Raw genomic sequence first — 19,299 nt, 5'->3', positions numbered from 1 at the left:
ATACATGATAGATAAGAAGCAAGTATTACCATTACATGATTGCACAACCACCTGTAAAGGTCTACAGAGACAAATAGTAACTACAATGCACAGACAATCATAAAGTCAAAGTCCCCTACATGGATTTTCACCCTCTACCAATAGTGCTTATGATTCTCTGACCTTTAATTAGGAACATGTTTTCGTGTGTCTTTAATTTTTATGTGTCTAAACAAAATGAAGTCCAGCTCTATCTCATGTGGCAATGAACCTGCATAAAAATAAGCCATTGTTATGTTGCTCATCAGTATGTTCCCTAGTATTTCAAATGCATGTAAGTAGTTTTGCATATATGAGATGTCCTTGGTTTGTTTGGATAGGGTCAAACTCAATTTTATTTGTTTCCTTGGCATGCCACTGTACAGAACCGAACTGTATTCGTGACTATGTATGTATTTTCTATGAATAAAGTTTTGAAATGTTTTTAATAACAATTATGTACCATATAATTAAGAACAGGGAATGCTGGGGCTAACCAGCTGGTCTGCGCAGGGAGATCAAGTGTAATATCTTCAGAACCAGTATCCTAGCTATTTCAGTGTGTCCCATGGATATTTTTCTGTGAAGCTGCTCAGGTTTGAGTGGACTGGCAGAGGTGTCCCTGTCCTTGCCAGGTGCCACTCTCCCTCAGCCCGGACACCTCGTAAAGCGCATGCGCATGATCAGTCCTCCAGGAGCTGCAGTGCCTCTGGTAGAGCGAGAGGGGTCGCTGACGGCTGCCCGACCCCGTTGGTTCGAGTCTCCAGGGAACCCCTCCGCCAGTCGCTGTGAACCCCACCGTCTCTAATGCAATACGTTCCCACGCAGAACATTCAGGCCCAGTCGAACCAACTCATACACCCGCACTTCGGCTATGTGATCCTGGTGTTTATCTACAGCTGGGTCATGTTGGCCTACCTGGGATTGAAAGTGGGCCTTGCCAGGAAGAAATACAATGTCAAGGTAAAGGGGAAAGACACTGCACCATCAGCACAGGCCTCACTCGCCAGCTTTACTATCACCACACCCTGATTGTTACAACCAGGCTCTGACCAATGTCAAGTGTCCACATTCCTGCCCATTGTCCCTTGGTCATGCGCTGTCTCTTTATTTTTAATTCATCCTTTGCTCAGGTCTTTGCAATTTTTTTCTTAAAAATGAATTTTTTCAGCTATGGTTATTTTGGAAGATTTGCAATTTAAAGAATCTAGGATTTTCTAATAGCCTCCAGTTTGAAAGGTGACTTTTTGGTTTCTGCTCCATGGCCTCTGACTGAACTTCCAATGATAGAACAAAATGTTGATTCAGTCATTGTGTGATTATATAACATAAGGAGGCAATGATCATATCCAGCTCTCTCCAAAGGACACTCCATTCAGTCTCATTTTTTTTGCTGTATTCCCTAAAACTGCTCATCTAAATTTGATTTGAAATCACTGATTGATCAACCCAACCTTCATGCAGCAGTTTCTAGGTCATTATCACACCGAATAAAATGGTTCTTCCATATGTTCCCCTTACATCTTTTGTCAAAACCACAAATCTGCCAGATTCATAGTTCCTTGAAAGTGGAGTCACAGGTAGATAGTGAAGAAGGCATTAGATTACTTACAGTGTGGAAATAGGCCCTTCAGCCCAACAAGTCCACACCAACCCTCTGAAGAGCAACACATTCCCCCCTTCACTTAACACCACAGGCAATTTAACCAATTCACCTAACCTGCACATTTTTGGACTGTGAGAGGAAACCCACGCAGATATAGGCAGAATGTGCAAACTCCACAAAGATGATTGCCTGAGGTGGGAATTGAATGCAGGTCTCTGGTACTATGAAGCAACAGTACTAACCACTGAGCCACCGTACCACCCCAGCAACAGTGCTTGCCTTTATTCGTCAGTGTGTTGATGATGGGAGTTGGGAAGTCATGCTGCAGCTGTACAGGAAATTGGTTATGCCACTTTTGGAGTATTGTTTGCAATTCTGGACACCATACTATAGGAAGAATGTTGTGAAACTTGAAAGGGTTCAGAAAAGATTTATGAGGATGTTGCCAGGCTTGGATGGTTTGAGCTATAGGGAGAGGCTGAATACGCTGAGGCTATTTACCCTGGAGGGTCAGAGGCTGAGGGGTGTCGTTATAGAGGTTTATAAAATCATGACGGGCATGGATAGGGTAAGTACCAGGGGTGGGGGAGTCCAAAACATAAGGTAAAGGTGAGAAGGGAAAGATATAACAGGAACCTAAGAGGCAACTTTTTCACGAAGAGGGTGGTGCGTATGTGGACTGAGTAGCTCAAGGAAGTGGTGGAAACTGGCATATTTAGAACATTTAAAAGGCATCTGGATGGGTATATGAATAGGAAGGGTTTAGAGGGATATAAGCCAGATGCTGGCAAATTTATATAGGCTATCTGGTCAGCATGGATGAGTTAGATCGAAGCATCAGTTTCCGTGCTGAATATCTCTATGACTTTATAGTCCTTGTGTAGTTCTTGTGTCACCTGCTCTTGGAAAAGGTTTTTCTTTGTTTGCTTCTTCTAGAATTGTTGTAATTGCTCATAAAGGGCTTATGCCTGAAACAGTCAAATCCTCAGATGCTGTCTAACCTGCTGTGCTTTTCCAGCACCACACTTTTTGACTCTGAACTCCAGCATTTGCAGTCCTCGTTTTCTCATAATCCTCTACACCACAGATATCCCTTCAGTTACTTACAGCCTTAAATCTTAATAGAAAAAAAATTATAAATCTATTTTCTACAAAATATGTGGCTGATAATTTCAGAATAATTCATGGAAAAAATACTGATGTTTCATTGGAACATAACCACTGTTCAGGTGAAAGGTATGTAGGAGTGGATTAAATTACAGCTGACTAGCTATTAACATCAAAAAATGGATGAAATTAGGTGAACAGAAAACTTTAAATGAAAAACAAAATATTCCCTGTTTGTCACAAATATTCTGATGAAGAAGCATCCCATTATCAGCCAGTTATGCCTTGTTGATGGTGGAAAAGCTTTGGCAAGTAAGCAAATATGTCACTTCTCACAGAAAATTCAGCTTTATATCTGTTCTTGTTGACACAAGATTTATATGTCTTGACGATGAGGGATTCTAATATGATGTCTCATTAATATCAAGGGAAATCCACACTGAGTGTTTTAAACTAAACAAGTCCTACCTGCCTGCGCTTGGCACATATCCCTCCAAACCTTTCCTAGTCATGAACTTATCCAAATGTCTTTTAAATGGTGTAACTGTACCTACATCCACCACTTTTTCTGGCAATTTATTCCACACACAAACCATTCTCTGCATTAAAAGGTCACCCATTATGTCCCTTTTAAATCTCACTCCTCTCACCTAATAACTATGCTCCCTAGTTTTGAACTTCTCAATCCCAGGGAAAAGACCCTTGTCATTCACCTTATCTATGTCACTCATGATTTTATAAACCTCAATAAGGTGACCCCTCAACCTCCCATGCTCCAGTGGAAAAAGTCCCAGTCTTTCCAGTGTACTTTTATATCTCAAACCCTCCATTCCTGGCAACATCCTCATAAATCTTTTCTGAACCCTCTCCAGTTTAATAATATCCATCCTATAGTAGGACGACCAGAACTGCACACAGTATTCCAGAAGAGGCCTCAGCAATGTCCCGTACAACCTCAACATGATGTCCCAACTCCTATACTCAAAGATCTGAGTAGTGAAGGCAAGCTTGCTAAACACCTTCTTAATCACCCTGTTTATCTGTGATGCAAATTTCAAAGAATTATGTACCTGAGTCCTTATATCGCTCCGTTCTCAACACTACCCAGGGCCCTACCATTAATTGTACAAGTCCTGTCCTTGTTTGTATTACCAAAATGCAATACCTCACATTTATCCAAATTAAAGTCCATCTGCCACTCCTCAGGGCATTGACCCAATTGATTAAGATCTCTGTAATGTTAGCTAGTTAAACTCTGTCTTGATGGAGATGGTCATTACCTGTCACTACAATTCCCCTCCAAGGCATACACCACCTTATCTTGGAACCATGTTGCTTTTTCTTAACTTTCACTGGACCAAAAAGCCTGGAACTCTTCCTAACAGCATTGAAGATGTACAGCACATGGACTGTAGTGGTTCAAGAAGGCAGTTCACTATCATTTTCCTAAGGGCAGTAATGGATGGAAAATTACATCCCAGGAAGCAATATAAAATAAAAGTGTCACTTGTTACTTAACAACCCAAAACCTCAATGTCTTCATTTTCTGAGGAGTTGAAAATAGAATGGAACACTGTAATAATTAGTGAACATCTTCATTATCAATCTTACAGTGGACAGAAAGATAATTTATGAAACAGCTGAAGATGGTTGAGTTTAGAATACTATCATGTGAAACTCTGCAGTACTATCCTGACGCTGTTGATTAGCCCCCAAAGTTGCGTTAGGTATGATTTCAGCCAATGAAAAATTCTCCACATGATTCTCATTGACATTGTTTTTGAGCAGACTCCTGATGTCACACTACATCATATCTTTGTGCCAAGTGAAATCACACACATCTCAGCATAATTCAGTTGTTTTATCAATGGTTGGAGCTAAGCTATGGAGAGATCTTGAAGCAAATGGTCCTGTCATTGGTGAGCAAATTAAATTGACGACAGTGTTGCTGTAAGCACTATCAATGACACCTCCCATCACTTTCCAATGTATGAGACTAGTCTGATGAATTATTAAATAAATTTTTTCTGCTTTTTGTGGGTAAGACATACTTGGATTTTTTTTTGTTTTGTCAGGTAGATGTTTATGTTGTAGTTGTATTGAAATGGCTTTGCTAGAACCACATCTAGTTTTGAAGCACACATGTTCAGCACTCAGCTGGTATATTGGTTGGACCATAGCCTTTGTTGTAACTAAAGCATTCAGCCATTTCTCTATGTGATGTGGAATTAATCAAACTGTTTTAAGATTGGATTCTTTGATTCTAGGAATCTTAGGAAGAGGCTGAAATGGATTATGCAGCATTTCTGGCTGAAGATGGTTCCAATTGCTTAAACCTTGTGTTTTGCATTCATGTTTTGGTCTCTGCTGGCATTGAGAATGGAAAAAGCTCACAAAGACCTCTTCTCCTGTCAGTTGTTTAAGTGCTTGTTATCATTCATGTCTGCAAGAGGCAGGCATGCAGAGATTTGTTCTGATCCATGACTGTGGGATGGCTTCTCTCTGTCAGTTGTATGCTGTTTCTAATTAGCTGCTTCTAATTCTGCACTGTAGCTCCAACAACTTGTCATCTCATCTGTGGATATACCTATGCCACATAGACTGCAACAATTCAAGAAGGAGGCTAACCACCACCTTCTCAAGGGCAAAAAAGGATAGGTAATAATTGGAGGTCTAACTAGTGACCTCCACATCCTGCGAAAGAATAAAATAAATTTATATGACTAGATTCCCTTCATACCCCAAGGTATTCATTGTTTATAAAAGACCACATGTTCAGGAATTTTCCATGTTAAGCTGTCTAAAAATCAGTCATAGAAATGTTCTACTTTCGTAGAATTTGGTATTGAAACTCAAGTTATGCAACTAAGAGGGTATTATTTGTATTTCTACCAACTTAGAAGTAGTAGTTCTACAGTAGTCGGTGTACAGTGGGTTAGAACAGAGCTACTGCAATTTTCACAGTGACCTAAACTTTCATCCAGAAACAGTACTGGAAGGAAAATTTGTAATCTTATAAAAACGTGCCTCAGAAATCTGTAATTGTTTTTAAGGATATTTGAAATGGACTTTTAAGGGTTTGCGTCAACTGTAAGGCGATCAGTAGTACATTTTATGGATAACAAGGAATACTGACCCAAACAACCCAATCACCCTTAACTTGGAAGCAGTCCCAACAGGAAGAAAGTTACAAAAGAAGGCATGTAGCTGGCAGAGAGCTGCAGCTACAATGCGGAGCTAAAAGCAGAGCAGCTGTTGGTGGGTGAAGGTGAAGGGTCAGATGTAGACACAAACAGCAAGCAGATGGAGACAGAAAGGGGAACTGAGAACTCTGGTGTGAGGAAGAGCATCAGTTTCTCTGTTGGCACAAAAGAAAGTGGAGCTTGTGGATGTACTGTGTGAATAACTAAAATCTGGGAAGCAATATGATTGGTTAGACACCCTGAAGAGTTGGCTGTTTTCCACAAGTAGCCAAAACATGAACTGGGATGTTTTTGTTAAGTATCTTTGTTTGATTATTTAAAATTGACCATTTTAGTTGAAGCATCACATGCCCATTAATTCAATTTTAATTTACATTGATCAGGATTCATGTTCAAAGAAAATTCTATGAAGAGTGAATTGTTGTAAATTTCTTCATTTTGGAGTCATTCAATAAATTTGGTTACTTTGATTTATACTTCCTCCAGGTGGACTTCAACAAAAATTGCTAATTTTAGGTTTGAAGGAGAAGATTTTAATTGGAAGACATTTTTGAATTCTTAATCTCACCGTTACAGTGCATTAAAATGCATTAGTTTATGAACTGCCCAAGTAATTTGAAGCATTTCTGGAAAGCTTTATTCTGTTTACTCAGAGTATAGAGTCATAGAGATGTACAGCATGGAAACAGACCTCTCGGTCCAACCCGTCCATGCCGACCAGACATCCCAACCCAATCTCGTCCACTTGCCAGCACCTGGCCCATATCCCTCCAAACCCTTCCTATTCATATACTCATCCAAATGCCTCTTAAATGTTGCAATTGTACCAGCCTCCACCACTTCCTCTGGCAGCTCATTCCATACACGTACCACCCTCTGTGTGAAACAGTTGCCCCTTACGTCTGATTTATTTAGATTAATTTCTTACTCACTGTCTTTAACAATGGACATTTTAAAAGCTGAAACTTGCATAAGAGTTCTGGAATTTAGTCATGCAATCATACATTAGCTTGGTAATAATGCATAATAGTTCCTTCCAGTATCCAAACATGTACAGTGATAAGGATCCACTATTCAACTGCATCCAACGAGCACATCAAAGTACGGTGGAGATATATCCTCAGTGGCTGATCTTCCAACTGATAGCTGGAGTTGTCTATCCGGTAAGGATGAGGAAATAGTAATCCAAAGATATATTCTGTGTGAGGAACAAATTACTGCAGATGCTGGAATATAATTTGAAAACAACAAATGCTGGAGATCACAGCAGGTCAGACAGTATCCATGGAGGGAGAGCAAGTAAATGCTGTACCCTCCATACTTCACTTCAGCCCTGATGAAGAGTCATCTAGGCTCGAAATATTAGTTTGCTGTCTCTCCATGGATGCCTTCTGAACCACTGTGATCTCCAACATTTGTTGTTTTCAGTCAATATTCTGTGCTTTTTTTTTATGCCACCTTTTAGCCAGTAAGGCCACTAGTCTTGTGTTACTGACAGTGTGAGAACTCTTTAACTTCTATCCAAAGGACTAAAATTCATGAGTTCCTAAGTATTATCCTGGTGTTTCCACAAATATTTTTCTTGAAATATATAATTTATCTTTATTTCTAAATGCAGTAATGCAAAAAAAATCCTTGAACTAACTATTACCTGAGTCATCTAACTTCAGCTAACTAAAAATGTTTCCTTATGTTAACTGCCACTCAAACTAGCATGCCTCAGTTTCACTGTGGGAAATGTTGGTACACTAGTGATTCTTTCCCCCTTGGAAACAACAAATATTAATGCTTTCTGTCCTCTAGACCATGGGCAAGTCAGCATGTGCATTGCCTAATAAAAAAACTATGTTACTGTATTTAAACATTATTATAAATCTTGAGGTAAAGAGGTTTCTCCTGCATTCTACCATTTGTATAACATTGGGATACACCTTAAAAATCATCTCAAAGTACTTTACATGCTTTGAAGTGCAGTGACATTTAGAACAACCAGAGAGATGATATTAATTTTTGACAAGCCTCATTTGCGAAGTATTTTCATATGATATTTGTATTTCATAAAGATATACTTCATTGCAGTTTCTTTATATTAATTCATATGACATGCAATGAATAGTGATAATCTAGTTATTCAATATTTCAGATCACTGCTTCTTTGCTTGGCATTATCTGGGTAACCAGTCGATTCACATATGCATGGGGATATTACTCAGGAGGTGTGTATTCAAATTCCCTTTTTATTCTTTGTTTATACTGAAGAAAACAAATGCATCTCATTGTATTTAACAATGTTATTTTAAAGTATCATGTGTACCATAGGATTAGTGGGAGAGAAGGATTCACTTTGAGGATGATGTATCTCCTCACAGAATGATACAGCACAGAAGGAGCCTATTTGGTCCATTGTGCTAACTTTTTGTTGAGCTATTCAATTTACTGCACTCACTTTCTCTTTCCACAGAACCCTGTCATAGCTTCTTTTCATGTACTTAAATCAATTATCTTTTGAATTCTATTATCGAATCTGTTGCTTCTACCCTTTCTGCGGTACTTTGAATTATATTGAATTGAACTGAATTTATTGTCACGTGTACCAAGGCACAGTGAAAAGCATTGTCTTGCAAGCAATACAGGCAGATCACATAGTTAAGTAACATAGATAAGTAAATAATAGGTAAATAGTGGCAAATACAAAAACACAGGTACAGGCGAATGTGAGTCCATTCAATATTCCAACAATAATAGGGTAGAAACTGTTTCGAAACTGGCTGGCGCGTGTGTTTAGGCTTCTGTACCTTCTCCCTGATGGTAGAGGTTGTGGAAAAACATTACCAGGGTGGAATGGCTCTTTGAGAATGCTGGCGGCCTTTCCTTGACAGCAGGCCTGGTAGATGGATTCTATAGATAATAATAACTCGAGTGTCCTTCAGAAAAGTATCAATTTCCTCCATTGGTGATAAATAATTGTATGGTTCAGTGTAAGTGCATCTAGTATTTTCACGACAGAAATTAGATGAGCAGCTAGTTGATCTTATTTCACCAAAACATGTAAACTGTACCTGAGTTTAATCTCTCTTCTGAAGGGTAACCTTTCCAATGTAGTTACAAAATATTAAATTTCTGACCCTATTTTTTTGTAGTGGAGGCAGGCAATACCAAATTAGACAAACCAGAATGCAAAATAACAAGTTCAATAACAGAAAAGCAGGAGTTGTTTCTCTCAATCAAAACACATAGCATCCTTTTAGCTTATGTAGAATTCTCTTGGTTAAGTGCCTCATTACATAATGATACAAATATTCTAACCAGGTGACCTGCAGTTTTATGCTTTTGCCCAAGTCCTAGGCGTTTGCTTTCCAGGATTTCATTTGTCTCATATTTCTCGGTAGCAACTGGGAAAACTTGTAGGCAATTTCTTTTTGCTGCTGTCCAAATATTTTTTGTGGCTGTACATGTGGGTGGTGGATATGCTGCAATTTATGTTGCTCACTCAGCCACAAGGAGGATTGACTGGCTTGTACCATGCCTTTGAATCTGAAAGGGAGTTAAAATGTTGCTAAATGTGCAGGGATCTATGAGTGGGCAGCAGTAGGACCTAGCAGGCCTGCAACTCAAGAAGGGCTAGCAGCAGTGCTGGGGATGTGTGGGGGATATAGTGCAGAGGGGCTACTGAATTGGTGATGGGGCACCAGATTGGTGAGAATACTTTTGATCAGAGGCATAACGGATGGGAAATGGGGTTGCTGAATTGGTAAAGGAGAGAGGTTGACTTGAGGATATGTTGAATGTGTTTAGGAAGGGGTATGGAAAGAGGATCTGAGTGGAAATGGGAGGGAAGGGGTGTGTATGTTTGTGTGATGGGAGCAATGTGGAGTGGGCAACATGCAGAGCATCAGTGGGGTTGAAAGGTAAATCGTAAGGGAAGTATTGACAAGTGGAATTTTGCAAGGAGCATAGTTGGAGGTTGGGCAATTCTTTCACTGCATTGATAATTATCAAGCCCTTCCACCTCCAGTTCTTTGGCCTCACAAGCAAATCTCCTGATCCAGGTCTCTGATCTCATCAACATCTTGACACCCCAGAATCTATGGTTTTGCAAGCAATGCTGAAAATACCCAAAACTCAGTGTGCGACCTTTCAGAGAAAAATCACCCTTCTTATGTGAAATTGAGAAATTTTGGAAAGAACTGCCCATCCAGTTACAGACTACTCACTTGCTACAGATGTGATCACTTGCATTGGAGCAACAGTGAAAGGGTAAGTTGTGGTGATCCAAGTTTTGGTGAGACCACAGGAAAAATGCAAGGCTGGGGAGAAGCAAATGGCTGCAAAGAGGAATTGGGAAGAAATGTGAATGCCTTCAAAGGGGAGGTTTGAGAAGTAAGTAGCTACAAATGGCACTGTGACTATCAAGGGGAACAGAGTTTTAAACCTGTCAACAAAGCAATATTTGGCTAACTGGCAACTGTGGAAACATGAAGACATTGAGATAATGATTTCTTTACAAATTAAAAGTGCTTTTTTATGGGGTATGTTAAGTGTTTTGATTTTTTAAAAAGCTTTTGTTGCTAACTTTTGCCTGTTATCTTATGCCAATGTTGTCATATATAGGAAGTAAAACATTTTCTTGTGTTCTGTAGTTTTAAGTTTAATGTTTGAGTGATGATAATTGAAGTTATTGAAGTTTTCTAATTTCACAATTGTTACTACATGATTACATCTCATTTAATGAACAAATTAGAGAACAAAAACTGTAGTCATTGAACAACGTCTGGAAGAGCCCACAGGGTGGGGGATAGTTTGACCCTTGCTCTCAAGCACCCCTTTTCTAGGTCTCCCATCAAACTACCCATTTGAAATGTGTCTATTTTATTTCCTCAGCACTCTTGATGCTAGCTTTAGAAAACTGACAAATGCTGATAAACAGCCACAGATGAGCTAACAGCCAATAAAAGCCTTTAATGACAGAGAACAACAACTACTTCAATTTCTGAAACTGCACTTACCTTCACTCAATCCATCTGAAGCTTCAACTCTCATTTCTGACTTTGTCACCGCCATTGTTAACTATTAGAATGCTTTTCTTAGTGAGCTTTTCTCTGTAAAATTTCCAAAACTCTGATTATGGACAGAGTACTGGCATCATGAACTGCTTCCCAAAGATCACTGTTCTCTCTCACCTGCACTGGCTCTCAACTATGTACTTTCGTAAGGTATGTTTTGCCTGGACAGTACACAGAACAATACTTTGCACTGTTTCTTAGTACATAACAATAATAAATCGAATCAAACCAGTGGGTAGAATCTACCAGGTGTTTTGGGTAGGTTTTGAGTCAGGACACAGAGGTATTTCCGAGATGCATAGTGAGTAGTCAATATTCCATAATTAACTGCCCATTTCTGAGCTGTTTGGGACTGCCACCATGATCTTCCCAGTAGTAGATGGGTTGCCTAATGTGGGCCAAGCATGGCAACTTGCTAGCAGTTAATCCACAGGGCCTCATGTATTAATCTCCTGCCATAGTCAATACTATCAGTGAGGCACAGCTGCTATCACTCCCATCTAGTCTGTCGTGGGGAAACCCTTGCTCTGCAATCAGATTTCCATTAATTGAAATCAAACCTTTTCAAACGGTGCGTCATGATGGAGGTAGCCTAATCTTCTCTCTCTTACTGGCTGTGCCCACCTCTGGCAGTAGGAGTGCCATCTTTCAGGGCTGTAAGCACTCCAATTAGGCCTGTCATCCCTGGAACCAGTTCACCAACCTTAACTGAACAGCATTCCAGAAGACAGCCTCTCAACTGGCTGCTCTGGAATTTTGCTGGAGGTGGGGAGGAGTTTGATAGGCTCGAGAAATGATGTTGATTCAAGCTCTCAGTCTCAGAAAATTCCTCCCAGTGGATCACCACTTCAAATTTAAAGTTGTCTGTTTCCATACTGTAGGGAATAAAGTCTAATCTAATCTAATCAAAAGGGGGTAGGTGTTTCTGCCGTAAGTCTATTCCGTAGCTGAATTCAGTCTTATCTTATTCAATATTATACCTTAACTCTATCTACTTGCCTTGGTTCCATAACCTTTAAAACTTTGTTAGACAAAGGTATTAATTATACTAGTTCTGAAATTTAATTGACCTCACCTCAACAATGAGATTCACAGCATATTTTATGTAAAGAAGTCATTTCTGACATCATTCCTCGAGGACATAGTTCTAATCTTAATCCTATACCATTGTGTTTTGGAGTCCAGACCCGAGGAACAAATATCTCTATTATCCCATCAATTAGTCATAGAGATGTACAGCATGGAAACAGACTGTTTGGTCCAACCCGTCCAGATATCCCAGCCCAATCTAGTCCCACCTGCCAGCACCGGCCCATATCCCTCTAAACCCTTCCTATTCATATACCCATCCAAATGCCTCTTAAATGTTGCAATTGTACCAGCCTCCACCACTTCCTCTGGCAGCTCATTCCATACACATACCACCTTCTGTGTGAAAAAGTTGCCCCGTAGTTCTCTTTTCTATCTTTCCCCTCTCACCCTAAACCTATGCCCTCTAGTTCTGGACTCCCCCACCCCAGGGAAAAGACTGTCTATTTACCCTATCCATGCCCCTCATAATTTTGTAAGCCTCTATAAGGTCACCCCTAAGCCTCCAACGCTCCAGGTCGCGACGTTCCGCCTTCAGACCTTGCGGCGATACCTTTACGTCGAGCCTCCTCCTAGGTGGTGCGCCCTGGCAACGTATTTTTTCCGCCAGGTGCGTAACCTCAACTACGACACGCAGCTCTTGTTCGTCGACCGTGACGGTTTGGAGGTCTCCCTCAAGGTGCTGCCTGTCTTTTACCAGGACCTGATCACTGTCTGGAACATGGTCGAATCGCGTCGCGCCTACCCTCCGGCTGGAGTAGCGGCTGTCGTCAGGGAGCCGTTGCTCAGGAATCCGCACCTCCGTACTCGCGGGTTCGAGTGGCTGTCGGAGGGGAGGGCCGTGGCGGCGAGGGCGACCAGGGTCGGGGACGTGCCGGGGGCCTGGGCTGGACGCTGCCACAGGACATAGCTAGCAGGGCAGCGGTAGACGTCCGGTACGTGGCCACCGCCATCCGACGCCTTAAAACGGCGGTGCTCGGACCCGACGAAGTGCACCGGTTGGAGGACGCTCAGGTGTGCGGTAGGATCCCGTCTACGCTCACCCCGGCCCGGACGGAATTTCACATTGGCCCCAAGGTCCCGTACTTCCCGCGGGAGCCTGTGCCCCACAACCTGAGCCGCCTCCGGAATTTTAATTTTGTCCCCTTAAGGGACATAAAAAGGAAGGCCCTATATCGACTGCTGCTGCACACCGTCCACCTCTTCTCCCTCATCCACCGCCCGGACACGCCTTGGCGTGCCCATTTGCCATCAGGCGGTGGAGATCCCCAGTGGAGGGCTCTCTACGCGGGAGTCCTCCCCCTTTCTCTCGGGGATCTGGGGTGGAGGGTGCTGCACGCAGCAGTCCCCTGCAACCGCAGATTGCGGTGGTTCACGGACTCCCAGCCCAACTGCTTGTTCTGTGGCGCTGTGGAGTCCGTGGACCATGTATATATTGGGTGTGGGCGTTTGCACTCCCTTTTTGATTTTCTTAAAAACCTTCTCCTCTGTTTCTGGCTGCACTTCAGTCCCACGCTCCTGATCTTCGGGCACCCGGTACGGAGGAGGGAGGGCAGGTCCGAGGACCTCCTCGTGGGTCTGCTCCTGGGCCTGGCCAAACTGGCCATCAACAGGTCCAGGCAGCGGGCCGTGGAGGGGGTCGTTAGGGCCGACTGCCTGCCCCTCTTCCGGGGTTACGTTAGAGCCCGGGTGTCCTTGGAGAAGGAGCACGCGGTGTCCACCAACACCCTGGAGTCGTTCAGGGAGAGGTGGGCGCCGTAGGGAGTGGAGTGCATCATTTCTCCCTCCAACTCTATTTTGATTTAGTCCCTACCCTCCCCTTCACTGTTTTGATCACACAGCATTGCCCCTTGATGTGAAGGGCAGTGCTTGTCAATGGCCACTCGGGTGTTTTTCCTATCTTCCTGGTGGTGGAAATTGAATAAAGATTCGTGCACTTTGTGTTTTTCACTGTGTTTTACACCTGCACACACACACACACACCATGGGTGCTGGGGAATAAAAATAAGCACTACCGCACTTCGGCGGTAGTGTGGGGGTGTAAAGATAAAAAAATAAATAAACAGGAGTGTCTCCCTCCAACTCTATTTTGATTTAGTCCCTCCCCTCCCCTCCACTGTTTTGCTAAAAAAAAGAAAGAAAAAAAAATAAATAGATACAGATGATGGTGTAGGTCGGAGGAGAGGTTGGAGCGGATAGGTGGGAAGGAAGATAGACAGGTAGGACAGTTCAAGACGGCGATGCCGAATTGGAGGGTTGGATCTGAGATGAAGTGGGGGGGAGGGGAGATGAGGAAATGGGTGAAATTGACATTGATGTTGTATGTGGGAGGGTCCCAAGGTGGAAGATGAGGCATTCTTCCTCCAGGCATTAGGTGGGTTGGATTTGGCAATGGAGGAGGCGCAGGACTTGCATGTCCTTGGAGGAGTGGGGGTTGCAGTTGAAGTGATTGGCCACAGGGCGGTGGAGTTGTGAAGTGTGTGTGTCCCAGAGATGTTCTCTGAAACATTTCATGAGTTGGCGTCTTGTGTACAGGAGATCCCATTGAAAGCAATGGACACAGTAGGTGAGGTGTTTGGATGTGCAGGAAAATCTCTGCTGGATGTGGAAGGATTCTTAGGGGTCTTGGACACAGGTGATGGGGGAGATGGGGGAACAGGTTTTACACCTCCTGCAGCAGCAAGAGAAGGTACCTGGAGTGGATTTCACCAGTTTCCTCATTTCCCCTCACCTCAGAACCAACCCTCCAACTTGGCACCGTCCACTTTAATTGTCCTACCTGTCCATCTTTCTTCTACCACCCCCCCAATCCGCTCCACCCTCCCCTCCAACCTATCACTAACGCCCCCCCACCTGTATCCATCCTATTGCCTTCCCAGCTACCTTCCCCTCAGCCCCACTCCCACCCTATTTATCTCTCAGTTCCCTTCCCCTCCACCCCACATTCCTGATGAAGGGCTTATGCCTGAAACATTGATTCTCCTGCTTTTCGGATGCTGCTTGACCTGCTGTGCATTCCTAGTGCCACACTTTTCGACTCTGATCTCCAACTTCTGCAGTCCTCACTTTCCCTCATTGCTTTCAGACAGGCATTTATTTTCATTTGTTACCTTCTCAAAAAACATTAATTATACAGAAGTTCCTCATTAAAAATCTCTGAACAACTCACGTTTAAATGTATCCCTTCATGCTTTTGCTCCTCACCTGTTTCAATGATACACTGGGTCACACACAACTTGGCACTACCATTCCTGCAGCAGATTTGTCGTTTGGTGATTCTGGTCTCTTTTGTACCCTTCCCTTCCCCAGCATTACAAGTCAGCAAGGTTCCACACTTGAACACCTTTCAGAGATCACTTATGGTCCTTCAATTCACCTCGAAGACCCTCCTTAACACCTTGCTGTTTTGACATCTTTTCCACTCTATCTTCTTTGATTCAAGCTGTTCAAAGTCCCTACATTTTTCGTAATTACATAAAACTATTTACTATTTCTACTATGATTTGCATTTTGTATTAATTTCCTGTTTTACTTGTGGCCTTATTTTTTGTTCTAACACTGTTTCGTCTCAGATTTTCATTCACGTGGCATTTACTGTCTTTTGACACATTATTTGCACATTTTTATCTCTGCATTTCTGTCTTTTAAGTCTTTTATTATTTATGCCTTAAGCCAGTTACATCTCATTTAATCCCACTTCAGTTGATATATTTGTTAATTCAATCCCTTTCCCAATCTAGCGAAAGTGACCATTCAATACCTTATCAGATAAGTTACCATTTTATTTCTTCACAAGCATTGGCTGACTGGTTATTTCCAGGACTCTGCATTTCTGATCATTTTTGTACGTATACAAATATCACTTTTCTCTTTCTCTCTCTCTCTCCTACTGTACTTGCTTTTCTCATCTCTCCCTCAGCCTGTTATTCTCTCTAGGCCCTAAACAGTCACCAAACTTCACTGAACTCTTTGGTTCCTTCCAGCCATTGCCCCTTGATCAGTAGGTGGCCTGCAAATTAGGAGGCGGCGGTGGGGTGCTATAAAATTCACAGGACTACATGACACCCTTCATTCCTGATGATGGGATTTTGGCCAAAATGTCGATTTTCCTGCTCCTTGGATGCTACCTGACCTGCCGTGCTTTTCCAGCACCACTCTAATCTTGACACTAAAATGAAACTCTTATGTCCATCTGGTCCAGTATGCATACTTTATAGTCTGCATAAGCCTTTTTTTTTCTGTATAGTGTTAGCAATCTCAATGAAACCATATCAGATTGTGTACTTTTGTTCAGCTGTTATCTCTGCTTCTTCGCAGTGCCAGAAAAAAGAATGAATGGTTCCTATGGATACATTGGTCTACTGGGAGTTATTTTTCTGTCTATAGTTGTCGCAGTTAAAACCCTTATTTCGTCAGGATGAAAAGAGTAATTTTAACGCTACTACTGTGATGAACGCAAGAAAATCAGTGACTGACAGCACGGCTGTGGTTCTTTAGTACTTTACGTACTCGGCCAGTTGGAAATGAGGATTATCTTCACCACCTCTTTGTTTAATGACTAATCCCTTTTACCATTGTCAACCATCGATGGGTGTTCTGTTTAATGTCAGTGTTACTGTCATAAGCATTCCATTGTGATTAGACTTTGTGGGACAACATGTTTTCATACTTTCTGATCATTTAACAAAAATGATGCATTGCAAATTGTAAAACAATTGTATTTTATACAAACTAGGCATTTGTAGTTGAAATCCCAAATAATTGAACTGGCTGTTACATTCTCTGCTGTAACAGAATTATTCTTCACACCCGCTAAGGGTATGTAATTCCCAATTTAAATTTATTGTGTAATCTTGAATTAAATTTAACCTTGACTCTGACCTCAAGTTTCTCTGCTCCCAAAGGTACTCAATATTTGAACAGTTTTCAATATGACCTTACAACAGCAGAATGTATTATGATGTCTTGAAATTAAATCAAATCAAAAGACAAACAAAATGGCAAAGTGCACATCAGGCTGATGAACAGGGGTAATTTAAATATTCATAACCTGAAAAGTTACTTCTGAACAATGGAGTTTTTTTTAATAAAAAGAAATGTTCATTGTTCTTTACTTTTCCAGTTTCTGTTGTTATTAAGTTTATCAGCATCATTAAAAGCCATTAGTTTAACTTTTTGCAGATTAAATAATGAAATGCCTCAAGGTATAATTTTGTCTTGCTTAGCTTTCTATAAAACTCTTCATGTAACCATTTATCAGGATCCTATATGATTAAGAAATGTTTAAACTAATGTTTGTTTGGGAATAAAATCTTACTGTAGCTGTATGTTTCACTTTATTTCTAATTAAAAATGAATTTAAAGACATTTAAGAATATTTTTGAAATAAATTTCAGAAAGACCAGTAAATGCCTTTAGGAACAGTAATGGTCACAAATGAGTGTTCTTGTATAGTGCAGTGCACTCATGGCCAGTAAGCCATTGTTGTTTCCAACTCAAATTCCAGACTGAAGAAAAACCAAATGGTAAAACCTTTCATATACTGCAAGCAGACATTAAGCAGGCAAAGTTGAAAGTAACTGATTCACTATATTGATCTACATACAGTACAGTGTAACCAAATTATGACAATTTTTATAGCAATCAGCTTTAAGTATTGCAAATACTCCAAGTTAATTGTAGATGTGCATACACTGGAGCTGTAATTGTCCATAGTTTGAATGGAAATGAAGCTTAACCCCTTATAAATTATATTTGACATCCTAATATACCTCTACTGAGTCTATAATTGCAAATAGAACATGGCACTTTCATTCCACTGAGAAGGTATTTAGAAAGAGCAGAAATGCATAACTCCTACTGGAACAAATGAATTACAAGTTATTTCTGGACAAGATGAAAATTATTTCGGTTGCCTTAAACTGCAGTTCCCAAAGACATGCAGACGATAAACCAACCAACATATGGCATTTATTACAATTTTTAAAATGTAATATTTCAGACACTAAATTAAGGATTACAAAATAAATGCAACATGTTCAACATAAGTATTTTCAAATTAAGATCTGCAGTTGGCTGTTCAATTACCGAGATCAAGGAACAACAAACAATACATTCCAAATACAATTTAACCTAATGTTAATGGATCACTGCTTCCTGTACAGTCAACCAGTGTGCTTGGAGATCTTTTAGAAAGTTAGGAAAATTTACACTGGTAAAAGAAAAAAGGAATTACAGTATAAATGGCAGAGGAGGAACTCGAACTGAAATTACTTAGAAAGACAAAATGCCATTGAACTGTGAAATAGATTGGGGGCAGTCAAAAACATTGTGCAGGAAACATGGCCCAAGTTGCAATCTAGAGGACGCCAGAATCAACAAAACGCTTTCGAAAACGGGTATCATCCCATTTCCGAATGGGAATGGCGATTTCTAGAGAGTATTTCAGTTTGAATCACGATTCGTCATTTAGAAACGCGCTCACATTAACCATGGTTGGTGGTTGGTAAGGAAGATGGCGGCTGACATGCGACTTGCTGCAGTTTCTTAAACAAAAGAAGTTCACAAATCTGATCTTCAACCGCCGATGCTGTCCTTCAGCGGCCTTTGCTTCGCGGGGGAAAAATATGAAAAGTTGCACTGAGTAAACCTCACAGTGTTAATCCCTGCTTATCTTCCCGAGCGGACTACCCCAGGTCTGGAAGGCACCATCATCGGCCGGTGAGGCCCCATCATAGGCCCCGGCATCATGGGCATCGGGCCCCCGATAGGCGGCCTCATCCCGGGACCGACGAGCATCATACCGGGAGGCGCGGGGCCCATCATCGGCATCATGGGCGGCCCTCCCATCGGGGGGCCCGGTAGGATGGCAGGCCGCGGCGGTGGGACACCGACATTGCCGGGAGGCGGCGGGATAGCGGCCCCGCCGGGAGGAGGACCGGCCGGCGCCGGAAACGGTGCGGTGGGCGGGATCTTCCCTTGGCGGAAAGCGGCGGTGGTCTTATCGATGAGACTCTGGGCCTGTTCTTCCATCCATTTCTGGTAATAGTCCTTGACGTTCTCCTTGTGCTTGCGGCCCTCGCAGTGGGTTTTGCGGACAGACGGCGAGTCGTGTGTTAAGTAAGTATCGCAGTAATCGCAATAATACTTCGGCATGTTGTCGGCCAGACGCCGAGGTGGTGCGCATGCGCCGGAACCGCCACAGTCCCTTATA

General features: G+C 41.9%; 2 protein-coding genes across 2 annotated transcripts; one reads left to right on the top strand and one right to left on the bottom strand.

Moving 5' to 3' along the window:
- The first annotated feature begins 757 nt into the window (after nt 1-757).
- Nucleotides 758-17,436, top strand: mgst3b (microsomal glutathione S-transferase 3b). The gene is made up of 4 exons (XM_072548350.1): nt 758-981; nt 6,975-7,097; nt 8,078-8,150; nt 16,404-17,436. Exons 1-4 carry the CDS (start codon nt 826-828, stop codon nt 16,505-16,507), a joined length of 456 nt encoding a protein of 151 aa, XP_072404451.1. The 5' UTR covers nt 758-825; the 3' UTR covers nt 16,508-17,436.
- Nucleotides 17,437-18,029: 593 nt separating this feature from the next.
- On the bottom strand, nt 18,030-19,280 carry snrpc (small nuclear ribonucleoprotein polypeptide C). Its single transcript, XM_072548349.1, has one exon. It carries the CDS (start codon nt 19,239-19,241, stop codon nt 18,756-18,758), a length of 486 nt encoding a protein of 161 aa, XP_072404450.1. The 5' UTR covers nt 19,242-19,280; the 3' UTR covers nt 18,030-18,755.
- Between the last annotated feature and the right edge of the window lie 19 nt (nt 19,281-19,299).

The sequence above is a fragment of the Chiloscyllium punctatum genome, chromosome 27 (genome assembly GCF_047496795.1).
Source record: "Chiloscyllium punctatum isolate Juve2018m chromosome 27, sChiPun1.3, whole genome shotgun sequence".
Taxonomy (NCBI): Eukaryota; Metazoa; Chordata; class Chondrichthyes; order Orectolobiformes; family Hemiscylliidae; genus Chiloscyllium; species Chiloscyllium punctatum.
This window is presented reverse-complemented; position numbering and strand designations above follow the sequence as displayed.